This window comes from Anolis sagrei, chromosome 5 (assembly GCF_037176765.1).
Source record: "Anolis sagrei isolate rAnoSag1 chromosome 5, rAnoSag1.mat, whole genome shotgun sequence".
Classification (NCBI taxonomy): domain Eukaryota; kingdom Metazoa; phylum Chordata; class Lepidosauria; order Squamata; family Dactyloidae; genus Anolis; species Anolis sagrei.
Genome location: NC_090025.1, coordinates 155,636,196 through 155,653,510, shown reverse-complemented (window position 1 = coordinate 155,653,510; position 17,315 = coordinate 155,636,196). Strand labels below are relative to the sequence as shown.

Here is a 17,315-nt window from a genome sequence, read left to right as displayed (position 1 = left end):
ATGTACACATATTTGAACTGAAGAATGAAGCCTTGCGTTTATCATTTGTGACATTTATTTCAGAAATCAGTCTAGGGATTATTGATCTTTTCACAAGAGTTTTTGATGCACAGTGTTTCGTTGTGTTTAGCTTTCTCTCTATAGTTGATTTTAATGTACATAAATGCATAGCTCATGTGATCCATTCATTTATTTACAAACTATTCCATATACAATTCCCAGAGCTTCTAGAATAACTGATCTACAGTTTTTCCTTTTTGGAAAGATTAAGCTCTATAGACCATTCATACTAGTACAATTCCTAGTATGTTAAAGGCTGTGTAGCAAGCATCTAATTTATGCTGATATTGCCAAGGCTTTAAGATAGTTCTCGATTTAAAAAACCAGAGGCAGAAAAGGATGGATTTTATGTTTGGTCTTTATTCTTACAGAGATCCTTTTGTTTGGTCCTTTACGAAGTTCAATGCTACCTCATTAATTTAAGCATATTATAACAACTAGATGGCTGTTTTAACAACTTTATGTATTCCATGTTTGTAACAGCAGTTTTGGTTCCATTATAGATTGAAGAATATGACTCCACTGTATGAAAATAAATGTAGGACTACAATTTAAAATACATTGGGAAGGAAAACGACAATCTGGATCAAGATGGAAAAATATATACTTTCCAAATACTCCCAGTAATATGTCAGTAGAATTCTATGTATGAAGGAGAAGGGAATATATTCAAGTAGTGAGTGTTTTTTCAGGTACATGAACTGGTATCTTTGAATTAAAGCATTCTGCAAGGATGAAAGAGGGTGCTGAACATATGCTGGCAGGTAATTGTATACGCTTATACAGCCAGACCCCCACATTCACTGGGATTAGGAGCATGGGGCCCCCATGAAACTGAAAAACTGAACACTCATCCAGGGGTGCTTTGAATGTGATTTTCCTGCTTGTCGGCAGGGGGTTGGACTGGATGGCCAATGAGGTCTCTTTCAACTCTATGGAGCCCCTGGTGGCGCAGTGGGTTCAACCCCTGTGCTGGCAGGACTGAAGACCGACAGGTCGCAGGTTCGAATCCCGGGAGAGGCGGATGAGCTCCCTCTATCAGCTCCAGCTCTTCATGCGGGGACATGAGAGAAGCCTCCCACAAGGATGATAAAAACATCAAATCATCCAGGCGTCCCCTGGGCAACGTCCTTGCAGACGGCCAATTCTCTCACACCAGAAGCGACTTGCTCCTGACACGACAAAAAAAACAACTCCTCCTCTATGATTCTATGAAGGTCTAGGTCTTTCAGTGTGACTTTATGTCAACTTCCAATGTCAACTTACACTGAAGGACCTAGAGAGGACACAGAGATTCCTAGTGAAAACATTTTAATGAACTTCACAGAGTTAAACCCACAAACGTGTAAGGCAGACTGTACAATACCACAAAAGCTAGAGTAGAGAAAAATCAACTCCTTCAAATGGCAAATGTTCCAACAAGGAGAGTAGACTTCACGACTTCAAGCAAGGAAAGTACAGTGAGAATAAATGATGTTTTGTAGTTTCATTCAAAACAAGAGCATCAATACCCACAGAGGTTTAAATTTTACAGCCGAGAAGACCAAACATTCATCACTTCAGTGATCATAACAGTGATAAGAGTCTCTAGATTTTTCCAGGTCAACAGAACCAGCTTTTTTCAAGCCAAATTTCATTACATTGTACATACAGTAGCCCATCAAAGTTTACATCCATTCTTCAGTTAACAGTGAGAAAATGGCACAAGTCGGAATGCTTCAATGTTTTCTATATTTAGTTACAAGAAGTTCATAAAATACATATGAGATAGGATTTCATTCAAGTTACTGGTGATGAACATGAAACCACTTGCACTTATATCATCCTACATTTGTGTTTCACTTTTAGGAAATCATTTCATGGCATTCTAGAAAGTGGCAAGCTTATTCCGCCTGCCTTCAGAAATCTAGGTTTTGTTTGTTTGTTGTTAAATCAAGTTCTACATGGTGTCTATTTTTTTAAACCACACATAGAATCCTAGAGTTGGAAGAGACCTTGTGGGCCATCCATTCCAACCCCCTGCCAAGAAGCAGAAAAATCGCATTCAAAGCACCCCCAACACAAATGTTTTCGCACTGCAAAAGTGGAACCGCATGTGCTCCTGTCCGAATCACAAAGCTCATTGAAACTTTACCTGTACAATGAAGTAAACCATGATCAGTATATCTCTTCTAACAACCTGACCAAGAAATGAAATGAAAACGAATGGAACTGAGTAAGGTTATATCCTCTAATGCCCTTAAAATATGTTATAAATATTTTAAAGCCATTTTCCTCTTAACTCAGAGAAGAATTCAAGCACCTAGATCTAAATAGTGTTCTAGTCTTAAACACACTTACTGGCCAAAACATTCATTATGGCCTCTCAATTCAGCATGGAATTAGGAATCTTTATATAATGGAAAAGCACTTAATTCAAAATTACATTAATACAAGGCACCATATGGCCTACTGCAAGGGAAATACTGAAATACTAGCATAGGGGGTTGTTGGGTCCTTTTCAACTTTCATCTTAATACTGGAAAAATATAAATCATTTATATAACATTATGCAAAAGAAGGCACAGCCGGTTATAGTTTACACATAAGCATGATGCATAATATGCAGAAATACAAGATTAAAAAGTTTCACATCCTTTAGATATTGTTTTGAAATCTACGAAGAAAGGTATTTCAGTAAGAAACAGTGTTCAACACTTAAGAGAGCAAGAATATAAAAAATTATAACTCATTTTAATGCACAACAGAATTCTTCTAAAAATGCTGTTTAAAAATGCTAAATAAACATCATACAAGTAGATCATCCATGTAATGAAAAGTGCAAACCATAGTAAAAAAGGAGGGGTTTCATCATGTCCTCCTGGCATCGCCAGAAAAATGAAACTCATCAGAATGGCTGTGTAATAATCCAGTTTGTTAGTGAGTCCTTCACTTGCTGAGATATCAGGATTTATGAGCATTTGGAGAGAGGAGGACTGGAGAAGAGGCCCGATCCAAGCTGGGAATTTGCATTGGGATGTGGCCGTTGAGCAAAGTCGGGAACTGCAAGAGGAAAAAGAGAACAAAATAAAGAAGAGAGAAAAAAACATTAAGCGTAAAGTTATGTTAGATTTCTTATGACAAACAAAAATGGTTTTCTCTTTGAAAAGGATCATATCCCATTGCAAACTTTCAAACAAACCATACTTTGGCCTTCCACTTATGCAAGCAAGAAAACCACACTTTAGCCATTGCTTCTTCTTTTGTTTCCTTTGTGTTCAGCCTCATAATTCATTGCTACTTTATCAATGCAGTAAATTTTGGAGATGGACCTGTGGCTGTGTTGGTTTATCAGTTCATGCATTACATCATACTATTGTTTGCCAATTCAACTATTCTATCAGAATGTCGTCAAATATGTGCGATGATTTGAACTAAAACAATATTTTTTGTGTTTGAAAGGATGTTTGCCAAAGGTTTATGTATTTTTCATATAAAAAGAGATTTTTTTTACATTTGAGTCAAGTTTTAAATATAAGCTCAAGGAGAACTCAGTTCAATACAACTCAGTACTTTGGGTTAGCGCTAGTGTAAATCATAGCTCCGATTTGATTTATTTATTATTTACTTCATTTATACCCCCGCCTTTCTCACCCTGCAGGGGACACAAGGTGGCTTACAGACTCTGGCAAAATTCAATGCTGCATGTGAATATAGCAATAAAAACATATCTCATCAACTATAAAACAATTAGAACACATGAGCAAATAAACTCAAATAACAATAAAAACTGATTAAAACATATGAAGTGCTTGATTCCATTCATCCACAATCCTTATTCACCTGTGTCAAAATCCATAATGTCTTATTCTCCAAATACCTGTGTACAGAACCAGGTCTTTAGCTTTTTTCTGAAGGCCAGAAGGGATGGGGCCTGCCTGATGTCGCTGGGGAGGGAGTTCCATAGCTGATGGGCTGCTACTGAGAAAGCCCTGCCTCTCGTTCCCACCCATCGCGCATGTGAAGGGGGTTGGTCCAAGAGCAGGGCCTCCCCAGCAGATCTTAAAGCTCTAGTTGGCTCATAAGGGGAGATGCATTTGGACAGGTAATTTGGACCAGAGTTTAGATATAACAGTAAGCTGTTATAAAATCAAAAATAAACATAGAAGCTTTCACTCTTTTCATCTTGTATGCAAAAGGATATGCACAAGTATTAATTTTTAACAAGAAAAGCTGCCTTGACATTCTGAGACAGCCTTTTAAGAATTCATTAACCCCTACAAGATTTTCACCTGCAGTATGATTGAGACAGTGAATGCTTGTTTTTCTTTTGATTTTTCTGCAATTTACACAAAAATCTCTGAAATCTGTGTGCCTGTTCCCTTTCTGAAACAAAACAGAGCTGTACGCCAAGCAGAGAACTGTCTGACAGATCCAAATGACATCATAATGAAAATGTCCTTGCAACAAGGAAGCAGTTAGCTTAACGAATGTACAAACTCTGAAAACCAACAGAAAACGACTTGGAAGAAAAGAATATTTCTTAGCATGATTTCTTGTTCTTACATCCCTAGTGTTTGGAGAACAGGAACTATGCAGGAGTTTGTTCATCATATCAAATATTATCTGAATCAAGCTCATGAGATGGGTGGCTTCCTGTTAGTGGGTCTGAATAAAGTAAATCCAAATTACACTCTATGTGGAGCAATATTTGGAAATACTCTCTACGCCTGCAGTATAAACTACCATTCTTAAGAATGTTATGATAGTATAATATAGTATTGGCATGATTTGTAGGACATCCCTTAAACTTGTAGTGTTAATAGAGGAATATAGACACTGGAAATCTGTAGAAGCGAAAGAGGTTTGTGGCCAATGCCCAGGTGAATTCTGGGAACATTTCATACCTTGTATTCCAAGAAGGCAGAATAGAAACGTAAATGTTCTAGAATGCTCTACAACATGGCCATATAGCCCGAAAAAACCTACATCAACCCAGTGATTCCGGCCATGAAAGCCTTTGACAATACAGAAACGTAAATAATAATACAATGATATGACAGATTATTATTATTATTATTATTATTATTATTATTATTATTATTAGACCCTTGCCAATAATGGAGATCTATCAGATTCAGGTATCATCAGTTTGTAGACTGCATTAAGAGCCACTGCACAATTATCTCTCGGAGATGCTTTCCTTTTGGTAGCCATTGTGAAAAAGAGAGATTTCAGTTGTTTGTGAAACTTCATTCTAATAAAGACTTTCTTTACTTGCTTTTATATTTCAACTCCCTTGACTTCTATGTCAACTGACTTTTGCATCAAAACTGCAACAACCACCACCACCACAACATTTTATTTATATTCCGCTCTATCTCCCCGAGAGGACTCAGAGCAGATTACAACATACACAGATAGACAAACATTCAATGCTTTTAATACAGTGGAATAACAATGATGTACAAATACACAGAACAAGGGCAAAGACTTCCCCTTTCATCTCTGGCTTTCTGGAGGTGGTACTCAACTCTGGCCATGGAGAGGTGTTCTTGTTCCATTTCCAAACCGAGGAGCCTGTTGTCTGTAGACACCTCCTGGTTTTGTTTGCTGGCATAGATGCATGGGTGCCTATTAATCCACTCACATTTGCATGTTTTTGAACTGTTAGGTTTGCAGGAGTTAGGGCTAACAGTGAGAGCTCACCTTAACCCATGGCTTTGAACAGCCAATCTTTAGGTCAGCAGATTCAACAGTTCAACAGTTCAACCCGTTGTGCCACCACGGCAATCAAAGCATATCCACTTTTTCCATTTCATCTCTAAAATAGGGATAATCCTTTTAGAGGTGTATGGAGCGATTTCTTGGTTCTACGTTAAGGCTCCATCAAAAGCTTTCTTAAAACAAAAACTGGGTATTGTTTGCTAAGGTGGTCCTATGGTTTGAAGGACAAATTTTCACCTCTGACATTTTTCAAAAACAGTTACAGAGCTCTAGTGTAAAAGTGCAGTTTCACTGATCCACTGATGCACTATAACTCTAAGAGAAAGGCAAAGAAAGGAGCAAATATACCTACAAGTAGGAATAAATGTTGCTCGTGGTACAGAGAATTGCCCCCCCCCCCCAAAAAAAAAAAAATTCTGGGACAACAGAAATGTGGTCTGGATTTTTTTAAAAAACTTTTAAAATAGCAGAAAAATACAGCAACAGACAAAAGAGAGATTGGGGCTTACCATACTAAATTATACAGCAATTGGAGACTGACAATGGACATATACAGACTATCTACAATATGGCAAATTGTCCTCAGTTGCCTAGTAAATAATTGTTTATGTATATCATAGGCTTATCTCACACAATTTCCACTTCCCGTGTATTATCACATTTTTTGCTCTGAATGGGTTTTGTCTGTGTGTGTATTTGTGTTTGTCCTGTAAAGATCCTGGTTTGAAACCAACCAGTTCAGCCATATGATGTAAACACTAGCACTCAATAATTGCGTATGAGTTCTGGCTCCAACTCAGTGACATGTTTCAGATGTCTGAACTCCAGTTGTGTTTTCTTGCTATTGTTTAGGCTTCTATTACAGAGTAAACTGCAGCTCAAAACAAGTCTCTCAGTGTCCTAATTATGCTGCAAGCTTTCAAATCCAGAGCAAGTTAATTATATTCCCCAAGAGGCTCTGCCAATTAACCTAAGCCACTGTGAAGTAAGAGGGCTGTTGCAGGATTGTCTCCTGTCCTTATGCTGGGAAACAGAAGTTGTTTTACCTGTATACCAACTTGAGAAGGACTGTTTCACCGGTCCCAATCCGTCTCCTTATGTGCCAAAACAAGGTGTTTAATTTTCCTGTAACCTCCACCCTTTTGGAAAATGAAGAGTTTCAGTGAGAAGGCAAGCAAGTAGCAAATTGCATTACACTGAGCCTCATTTGTCACTTTCCAGCCCTAGTTATCATTGCTATTTAAATCCCATGACTTCCATTTTTGGAAGACTGAGGATCATGCTTGGGAATAAACAAGCTGTTAAGGATGTTTTCTCTTCACTCCCTTTACCTTCTTCATTCCACGTGCGTGAATGAGTGTTTCACTCATTTTCCATACTGCTATTTAAAATGGTGCTGCCTTACAGGATTACACTGGACTTCAAGCAAACTCAAGCCCCATCTACATTGCCATATAATGCAATTTCAGAGTGCAGTTTAACTGTACCGAATTGCATTATATGACATTGTAGACGCATTCAATGAAGATAAACTGCATCCTGAAACTGCATTCTTTAGCAGTGTAGATCCAGCCCCAATCTGCAAGTCACTTTAGATGTTGTTGCTTTTTAAATCAATACTATTGTAGTCCCACTATATTCTAAGCTGATCAAGCCTCACTTAGAGACCTGTATTTAGTTCTGGGCACTTCATTTCAAAAAGGATAGAGACAGCTTGGAGCGGGTTCAGACCAGAGCAACAAAGATGATAAAAGGCATAGAAAATAAAACATGTGAGAAAAGCTTTAAAGAGCCTGGGTTGTTCAGCCTGATTAAAAGAAAACTGTGGTGTGAAATAATTGGGGTGGAGTGTTATCAGTATGCTTATGACACCTAAATATATTTCTCCATGACTTCAAAAACAGCTTCAGCTAAGGAAAGTGTGTCTTCTCTGAATGAATGACTGGAGGTGGTAATGGGCTGGAGGAAAAACAAACTGAAACTGAATCCAGACAAAACAGAGGGGTTGCCAACAAGGGTCCTAATCTGGGGATGGAGGTGTGTCAGTCAGTTCTGGATGGGGTTGCACTCCCCCTGAAATACTTTGTTCACAACTTGAGAGTACTCTTGTATCCTTCTCTCCAAATGTCAGCCCGAGTAGATGCAATGATCAGGAGTGCTTACTATCAGCTTTGGCTGATCCGCCAGTTGTGCCCCTTCCTAGATTTGGAGTGCACGCACTGGTAATCTCAAAGTTAGACTTCTGCAATGCTCTCTCTCTATTTATTTATTTATTTATTTATTTGCTTTGTTTCAAATCCTGCCCTCTCTCCCTCGTTAAGGGACTCAAAGAGGCTACCATACAGCAACAATTCGATGCCATTCCACATAAACATACAAAAATCAAAATACAAAAATCTATACAACGAATTAAATACAATAATATGAGATATGACATTATTAAAACTATCTAGAATTAAAATAAAAACCACTGTCTAATTGCCAGATTCCACAACCATTGCACTTAACCCATCTCAACCTTTCCTTCCAAAGGAAATTTTTTATTTGTTTTCTAAAGGATAACAGGGAGGGAGCCATTCTGATATTCTTTGGAAGGGAGTTCCAGAGATAAGGAGCCACCATCAAGAAGGCTCTCTCGTTCTCACCAGCTGCACCTGAGATGGGAGTGGGATCAAGAGTAGGGTCTCTCTAGCCGAACATAGGGCTAGAGCAGGCTCATATCGGGAGATGTAGTTGGATAGATAGGTTAGGCTAAAACCAGCACCTTGAATTGCGCCTGGAAGCACACTGGTGGAGCTGCCATAACAAAGTGGTTCTTCGCTCCCTGTATGGCATCCAGTAAGCAGCCTGGCTGCAGATCTTTGAACCAGCGGAAGCTTTTGAACAGTCTTCAAGGGCAGCCCTATTTAAAGCACATTACAGTAATCCAATCTGGATGTGACAAGGGCATGGCCAGATCTGACTTCACAAGGTTTACATTGGGCTACCCTCGTACCAAGTTCAGAAATTCCAGCTGGTTCAAAATATGGCAGCAAGACTGGTTACAGGAACATCTAGGAGTGAGCATATCACACCTATCCTAAAGTCACTCTACTGGCTGCCAACTAGTTTCCAGGCAAAGTATATGATGGGATGGTTTTGACCTTTAAAGCCCTACATGGTTTCAGTCCAGGTTACCTACAAGATCGCCTTCTCCCATACAATCCGCCCCACACACTTTCGGTCTTCTGTGAGGTGTCTCCTCCAACCAGCCAGAACCCAACTGGCAACCATCATTCAGGGGAACTCTTCATCAGCCACCCCAAGGTAGAGCTCCAACAGCTAACAGCTAATCAGCTGTCAGAATTTAAGACACAAGTAAAAACCTGCCTCTTCTGGCAGGCCAACCCAGACAGTCTTTAAACACAAATATGAATTTTAATGCATGTCCTTTGCAATATCTCGAACAACGAGGAGAGGCGGGTAAGAAATAGAATTATTATTATTATTATTATTATTATTATTATTATTATTATTATTCTCTAAATACTTGAAGGTCTGTCCCAGAGTGTTCTCTGCTACCTCAAAACATAAGACGAGGTTCAATGATATGAAGTTAAAAGTGGAGATTTTGACTGAACATCAGAAGGAGCTTTTTGACAAGAGCAGTTCAGCAATGCAATCAATAGTAGGATCTTCTCCGTTAGACACCTCGATGGCCCCTGAAGCCCCTTCAAATTCTATGATTCTTTATAGTCTCCAGCTGCCAAATATGTGTCTACAATATGTATTTTGCCCTCGAAACAGCTTCGTTTAAGGAAGGTTTTATCTGTAAGGACAGAAAAGAACTGACAGTTCTTAGCATTTCTTTGCAGTGAAATACTTTCTGAGTTGGGTCAGGTTTAAGTTCAGCTGCTTTGCCACTTCTTGTCCAATTCACACAACAGGCCCCCTTTCCTATGCTAATAGATTTGTCATCTTGTCCTTTTTATGAACTACCTATTAGTCAAATAAGGCCCCTTGACAAGATGGATCTGGATCCCCTTTTCATTTCCAGTTACTACTAACAGTTGCTGGATGCACTTGACTCTCACTACAAGGCAAGTCATGGATGCTTCTATCTGATCTTCGTTGGATGTGTTTGATCAAGTAGAAATTATGAAATGCTAAAAATAAAAGAGTTTATCTGAGGCAAACCAGACCCTCGGGATTACTACATAGAAGGTCATGTGGTAAGTAAGAACAGCTTCTGTAGCTCAGTGAAGATATATAGCAACCTGGATGCTGGAAGTCTTAAAGAACTCAGATCCAGTAGCTAAGCTGTCCAAGATGGAGTCCAAGTTGGTTTGGGTTGACAGTGTCCATCTCCTTCCGTGTTTGCAGGGTCCAATATACACTGTATGCTTATTCTCTCCCTGGCTTTCTCTCATGTCATTTTGTGTAAGCATCTGTATGTGAATTCACACTTCTGCAAGTATGTTACAAGTCTTGTAGACTCACTTTTTTGCACTACTCGCGATGCTATCAAAGACACTATTATGCTTCTGTTGTGAATATGAATATTTACCTTGATAAAACATATATTGTCTATTGGGGAAATGGTTTTCCCTTTCAAGGATTTTCCCTAAACCTTCCCTTTTTGATTAAACACTATCCAAATTCACTAAAGTTCTTCTGGACGGTTTTTCGACTGTAGTTAAGTATCTTCAGCAGAAGGGAAAACAATCAGACCAACAATCAGACCAACATTTGGATGATGAAGTGCCTTACAATATACAGTGATTGCAAGTTCAGGTATACACTTTTTGAAGGAAAGAGAGATGTTAGCAATATATCCCTGATCTGACTGTGAGCAGTAAACAGCTGCCAGATAACCCTTATTAATCCCTTACTAATATAAGTCATTTTTTTTCAAGGGCACAGGTGAATTCTCCCTCCCATGACATTTTCCTCTGCCTCCAATGTTGTGCATTGTAGTAACTTAAAACTTCAGATGGGCATTTAGAAATATTGTTCAGGCATCCAAGAAAACAAGCTTGGCAAAGCTACCAAGGGCTTTCCATTCTTCTTGATGTTTCTATGTATTGGTTTGTTGTAAAGCTAAGGTTAATGTGTCCATTTTGGCCACTTCAAAAACTTTTGTAATCTAACCTTCTGGTGTTGGTGTGTTTTGTTGTTTCCGTGGAAGGCAAGCACAGTAAATGTGAAAGTACTATATTTTTATAATTATCCATGTTCTACTCCCTACAACGCCAAAGTTTGACTTTGGAAGGCAAAATTCATATTTGGAGGGTAATTATTTCATTCCAAACCCCTTATATAAGCACCTCTGTATTTTTCAAATGGGAATACAGAAGAGATTACCAAGTCAACGCATGTAATTACTTACAGTCACAGAATACCAAAGGAATGTTACAAATGATTAATTTTAAGAGCTGCATATTTTGCAACAAAGTTCTTGACCATGGTTATGCATCCACAGACAATTATTCAAGAATACTGATACCTTTCTTCCCCCCTCATTTCTAACTCCACGGTCCTGTGGCATGGTAACGGCAGTTACATCTTCTCCACTTATTCCAGGTGCTTCCCTAACATAAATCTGCCCATGTTTCCTGTTATTAGTAAGCAAGTTTTTCCTGCATCATCCAACTGATTTCAGAGGCCAAATTCTGAGTGATGGTGCTAACACTTTTATACTCAAAATCCTTTCTATTTTTTGGCATAAGCCGAGAGAAAGAAATGTCCCTTTGACCACTAAGAACATACTGATAGTATGGACCACCATTCTAGACCAGCAACTTAGTTATGGAATTAATTAATGGAGTTAAGTACCAGTGTCCCGCTCCCTTGAAACTTACCAGACAGCAGCCACTATAAGAAAAAAGAACTGTTTTTCTGTTGGTTGGGATGCAGTGGATTCACATTTCTATTCATTCCAATAAATGATCACCAGCGTGAAAATCAGAAGCAGGATCCTTGTTGCACCAGAGACCGCTCATGGGAGAGGGTAGTAATATCAGTCTGCTGTATCATAGGGCACTTATAATAATAAATAATAATAACTTTATTTTTACACTCCGCCTCCATCTCCCCGAAGGGACTCAGGGCGGCTTACAAAGGGACATGCCCAACAAAACAGCATCAAATAATAAGCAATGTCCAACATCAATAAGGATCAAATAACAAGCAATGTCAACCATCAATAAACATAAAATCAGACAACATTATAAAAAAACGATTAAAAGCTATTGTGGCTGATCAAATAAAGTGCTGGGTTTGGTTCATAATTACTAAGTGCAATGAATCCTAAGTGGAGCCAGGGTAATGCGACAATCGGAGGGCTGGGCTAAGAGGCAAATGTCCTTAGGCTATTAAAGTGTTAGAAGTGCCAGAAAGGGACCATGTCAAAGTGGTCCCTTCCACACAGCCCTATATCCCAGAATATCAAAACAGGAAATCCCACATTATCTGAGTGTGGACTCAGATAACCCAGTTCAAAGCAGATACTGTGGGATTTTCTGCCTTGATATTCTGGGTTATAGGGCTATGTGGAAGGGCCCTTAGTTGGACAGAATTGGGGAACTGTTATTATCCCCGTGTATTCTCTACATCATTGCTTTCCAAATTCTGGTTTTCCAGGTGTTTTAGACTTCTGCTCCCAGAATCCCTGATCATTAGCTAAAGGTAAATGAGGATCTGGGAGCTGAAGTCCAAAACACCTAGACAAGACTTTGAGAATCACTGACCTATACTATCAAATATGTAAGGATCATGAATACGAACCAGTCACAAGTGCGTAACTCTAAGCTATGCATTCATAATTGTGATTGTGAATTCCAACCATAATTTTTAATGCTTCCCAATTTTAAAAAGTCCTTCAAGTACTCTTCTAATATAGTTTCATATAGGACACATTAGTTCTTGGAACAATTTTAAAGACTCTTTGGGCCCTTCCAGACAGGCCCTATAGCCCAGGATCTCATCCCAGGTTTTGTGTTTATCCCAAATTATCTGGCAATGCTGACTCATATAATCCAGTTTAAGACAGAAAAGCTGGGATCAGATCCTGGGATATAAGACCTGTCTGAAAGGGCACTAAGGCTGACTTCTCTACTGGCTATTCCAGATTTTCTACTAGCTGTGTGTCAGACAAATTTCCTGTGTAATCATTATGACCTCATATTTCAGGTGAAATGTCAGAGGTGCTGTTTGGTCATGCACGGGCAATGCTGGCATTTGTACTGTCACTAGCTGTAACAAGAATACAATACACCCATTTATTGGTACAGAGACCCCAGCAAGGTAGTTGTGTTCCTGAGCATTGTTTCCTTAGCATAAAGTTTGGTACAGAGGGGGGAATGACATGAAAAGAATTAGGATAGTTTCCTACACCACAAACTGTTCACTATATTTCAGCAAACTTTTATTCCATATTAAGAAGAAAACATATGAAACTGAACAACCAACCAGGTAAGTATTGGATAACTAAACAAAAATGTACAGAGACCATTTGAAGGACTCTAAAAAGGCATCAAGGGATTGCTGTTTTCTCTCTTCAGCCTCAACTTTCCTTACAATTTCCATTTTAGCTTCTAAACTTGTAGATCTATGCTTTTTAACATCCTAGAGATAGTTAGTGTAGCAGAGTTATATGCTTTCCCCTTTTATTATTTATTTATTTATTTATTTATTACTGTGCTTATATACCGCCGTTTCTCAGCCTAAATCGGCGACTCAACGCGGTGTACAACACAACGACAAGCAACAATATTCCATTAAAAAGCATAAAAACATATACACAATACACAATATTATTGGGCCACCAATAAAATCCAATGCATCTCTTAATTGTAATCGCCATCCAATTTCGTCGTCTGTGATTAACCAAACCTTGTTCATCAGTTTCGTTGCACCAGATTAATCGAATGCTTGTTTAAACATCCATGTCTTCAACCTTTTTCGAAATACCATCAGCGAAGGGGCTGATCTCACCTCTATGGGGAGGGCATTCCAAAGCCGAGGGGCCACCACAGAAAAGGCCCTGTCTCTCGTTCCCGCCAGCCGCACCTGTGAAGCAGGCGGGATAGAGAGCAGGGCCTCCCCAGAAGATCTTAGGGTCCTGGTGGGCTGATAGGCCGAGATATGTTCGGATAGATAAGTTGGGCCAGAACCGTTTAGGGCTTTAAAGGCCAGCGCCAGCACTTTGAATTGGGCCCGGTAGCAAATCGGCAGCCAGTGGAGCTGGTACAGCTGAGGAGTTGTATGCTCCCTGCGCCCCGCTCCGGTTAGTATCATGGCTGCCGCCCGTTGGACTAGTTGGAGCTTCCGAGCCGTCTTCAAAGGCAACCCCACGTAGAGAGCGTTGCAGTAGTCGAGACGGGATGTAACCAGAGCGTGGACTACCGTGGCCAAGTCAGACTTCCCAAGGTATGGTCGCAGTTGGCGCACAAGTTTTAACTGTGCGAATGCTCCCCTGGTCACCGCCGAAACCTGGAGTTCCAGGCTCAGCGATGAATCCAGGATCACACCCAAACTGCGAACCTGCGTCTTCAGGGGAGTGTGACCCCGTCTAACACAGGCTGTAACCCTATACCCTGTTCGGCCTTGCGACTAACCAGGAGTACCTCTGTCTTGTCTGGATTCAATTTCAATTTGTTCGCCCCCATCCAGACCGTCACAGCGGCCAAGCACCGGTTCAGGACCTCAACAGCCTCCTTAGTAGCAGGTGGGAAGGAGTGACAGAGTTGGACATCATCTGCGTACAGATGACATCGCACTCCGAAACTCCGGATGATCTCGCCCAGCGGCTTCATGTAGATGTTAAACAACATGGGAGACAGTATTGAACCCTGAGGAACTCCACAAGACAAAGGTTGTGGGGTTGAACAGGAGTCTCCCAGTAACACCTTCTGAGACCGACCCTCGAGGAATGAGCGGAGCCACTGCAGAACAGTACCTCCAAGACCCATCCCCGCGAGGCGTCCCAGAAGGATACCGTGGTCGACGGTATCGAAGGCCGCTGAGAGGTCAAGCAGCACCAACAGGGACACACTCCCCCTGTCGAGCTCCCGACACAGATCATCCACTAAGGCGACCAAGGCTGTCTCGGTACCATGCCCCGGTCTAAAGCCAGACTGTGCCGGGTCCAGATAATCCGTGTCTACCAAGAATACCTGGAGTTGTGAGGCCACCACACGTTCCATGACTTTGCCCAAAAAGGGGAGATTGGAAACAGGCCGATAGTTGACGAATTGAGTGGGGTCCAGTGATGATTTTTTCAACAGCGGTTTTATCACAGCTTGCTTTAAGCTGGCTGGAATTTTGCCTTCCCGAAGGGAGGCATTAAACACCACTTTCACCCACTCGGCCAATCCCCCTCTGGCCTCCTTCAGAAGCCAGGATGGGCAGGGGTCTAGGATGCATGTGGTAGCTCTCATTCCTCCAAGCACCTTGTCCACATCCTCGGATTGAACCAATTGAAATGAATCCATCAAAACTGGACAAGCAGATGCTCGTGTTACATCCTCAGGGGACGTTCTGGAGCGATCGTGTCTATTGCCCTAGTCATCTCACCATTCCAGAGAGCGACCAGGGCATCAACAGGATCACCTACCGAGGTGACGGGAAATTCCCCAAGAGCCGTCAGGAATCCATCCGGATCCATAAGCCTCCTGGGGCGGACCAGCTTAATGGGTCCTCCACCTCTGCGGAGGTTAGGGGGTGCAGTGAGTCTAAAGCTGACCAGGTGGTGGTCGGTCCATGGCAACGGAGAGATGGATAACTCCTCAACACCGCCACCTTCCTCCCATCCCTGATAGAAAACTAAGTCCAATGTATGTCCAGCACTGTGGGTGGGGCCAGATACCTGCTGGGACAACCCCATGGTCGCCATGGTAGACATGAGGTCCTGAGCCGCTCCCGTTAAGGCAGCCTCGGCATGGACATTGAAGTCCCCCAGCACAAGCAGCCGTTGGGACTCCAATGCCAGGTCCGAGACCACCCCCGCTAGCTCAGGCAGGGAGACTGTAGTGCAGCGAGGTGGGCGGTACACTAGCAGAATCCCTAATCTGTCCCAGTCACCCACCCTCAGGTGGACGCATTCAAAATTTGTTGACTGCGGGATGGGGGCCCTGGTCAGAAGAATGGAATCTCTATAGACCACCGCAACCCCGCCTCCCCGCCCTCCGGATCTCGGTTGGTGCTGCACAGAGAAACCTGGCGGGCAAAGCTGGGTCAAGTTTACACCTCCCGCTTCGTCCAACCAGGTCTCTGTGATGCACGCCAGATCTGCCCGTTCATCCAGGATTAAGTCCTGGATGAAAGTTGTTTTACCATTGACAGATCTGGCGTTCAACAGCATCACTTTCAATCCGGAGGGACCGCCATCCTGGTTACACCAACTTACCATATCAGGAGACCGATTTGGAATTACTAATGTTGTTCCACAGTCCCTAGGCCGAATTAAAGGTCTCCTTTTCCCGTATCTCCCCCTCCCCACCACGACTTCTATGGGGGCTCCCCGGTTAACGGAAGCCTCTCCCTCCTCCATGACGCATTCAGCAGCCAAAGTATTATCCCATGAACCATTATTGGCTGTTTGGTATGTTACAACTTCAGATTGCCATAGTCTTGCTTTACATTCATTTCTCGCTCCTGCTATATTATAAGCGGGTCTTTCTGAGCTACTCTGTTCCCTCTCTCCACTATAAACAGTTAGCAGCAAGATTAACAAATGCCAGGGAATGGGTAGTGACATGAATGATAGTTGTTAAACACTGTCAGAAGAGTTCACTAAAGTTCTTAAAGTGCAGATAGATAATTATATCAGCATACACAATGGTATAATTGATTAAAGTGCAATAGCTTGTCAATGGCTCTAAGGTGCTAGATGAAGTGCGTCATGGAGGACTTCACTTAGTTGTTCACATGCTCTCCAAGAGGGGCACTGCTGCTTAGACTGCCTTTCTGAATGATGTGCCAAGCACAAGCAGCTACAATTGGCTCAGTTAGCATAAAATCCTGTTCTTTTCCAGTTCAATATTTATTGCTTCATTTACAACAGGCACACTACCACAACCTGATAACGAAAATCCAAGTTCTGCCAGTCTTTTTTTTTAACCATCTTCCCAATGGGATACAGTGTTCCCTCACTTATCACGTGTGTTACATTCCAGGACGACCTGCGAAAAGTGAAAATCTGGAAGTAGGGACGCTATATATGTATATTGCATTCTGAGGGTGAGGCAGAAGTGAGGAGAGATTTAAAGGCACAGCGCACCTTTTTTTTGCTAGCTATCTCTGCTTTACTTTGAAATCTCTCTTGATTGGCTGCCTCTTTCCCAAGGAGGAGGGTGAAACCCCCTTCCACACTCCACTGTTGCCAGGAGGTGGGATAAGAATGCTGCTCTGGGCAACAGCAACCATTCATAAACTGGGAAGCAAAAACCAGTGAAACAGCGAGTCCGCAAAAAGCAAACCGCAAAGTAGCGAGGGAACACTGTGTTGCGCTTAAGTGGAATTTAGTCTGGTCCAATGCAAAAGACACAATAACTTTGAACAAAAGCAGG

At 41.4% G+C, this 17,315-nt stretch overlaps 1 protein-coding gene across 4 annotated transcripts in view; it reads right to left on the bottom strand.

Moving 5' to 3' along the window:
• Positions 1-400: 400 nt before the first annotated feature.
• The window catches only part of ELK3 (ETS transcription factor ELK3), a 75,145-nt gene continuing 58,230 nt past the window's right edge, over positions 401-17,315 (bottom strand). For all 4 annotated transcript variants that reach the window (XM_067469132.1, XM_060777281.2, XM_060777283.2 and 1 more), the window contains one exon: positions 401-3,102. In XM_067469132.1, coding sequence (XP_067325233.1) covers positions 3,004-3,102 — 99 coding nt within the window. In that variant the 3' untranslated portion in view covers positions 401-3,003. The remainder of the gene's footprint in view (positions 3,103-17,315) is intronic.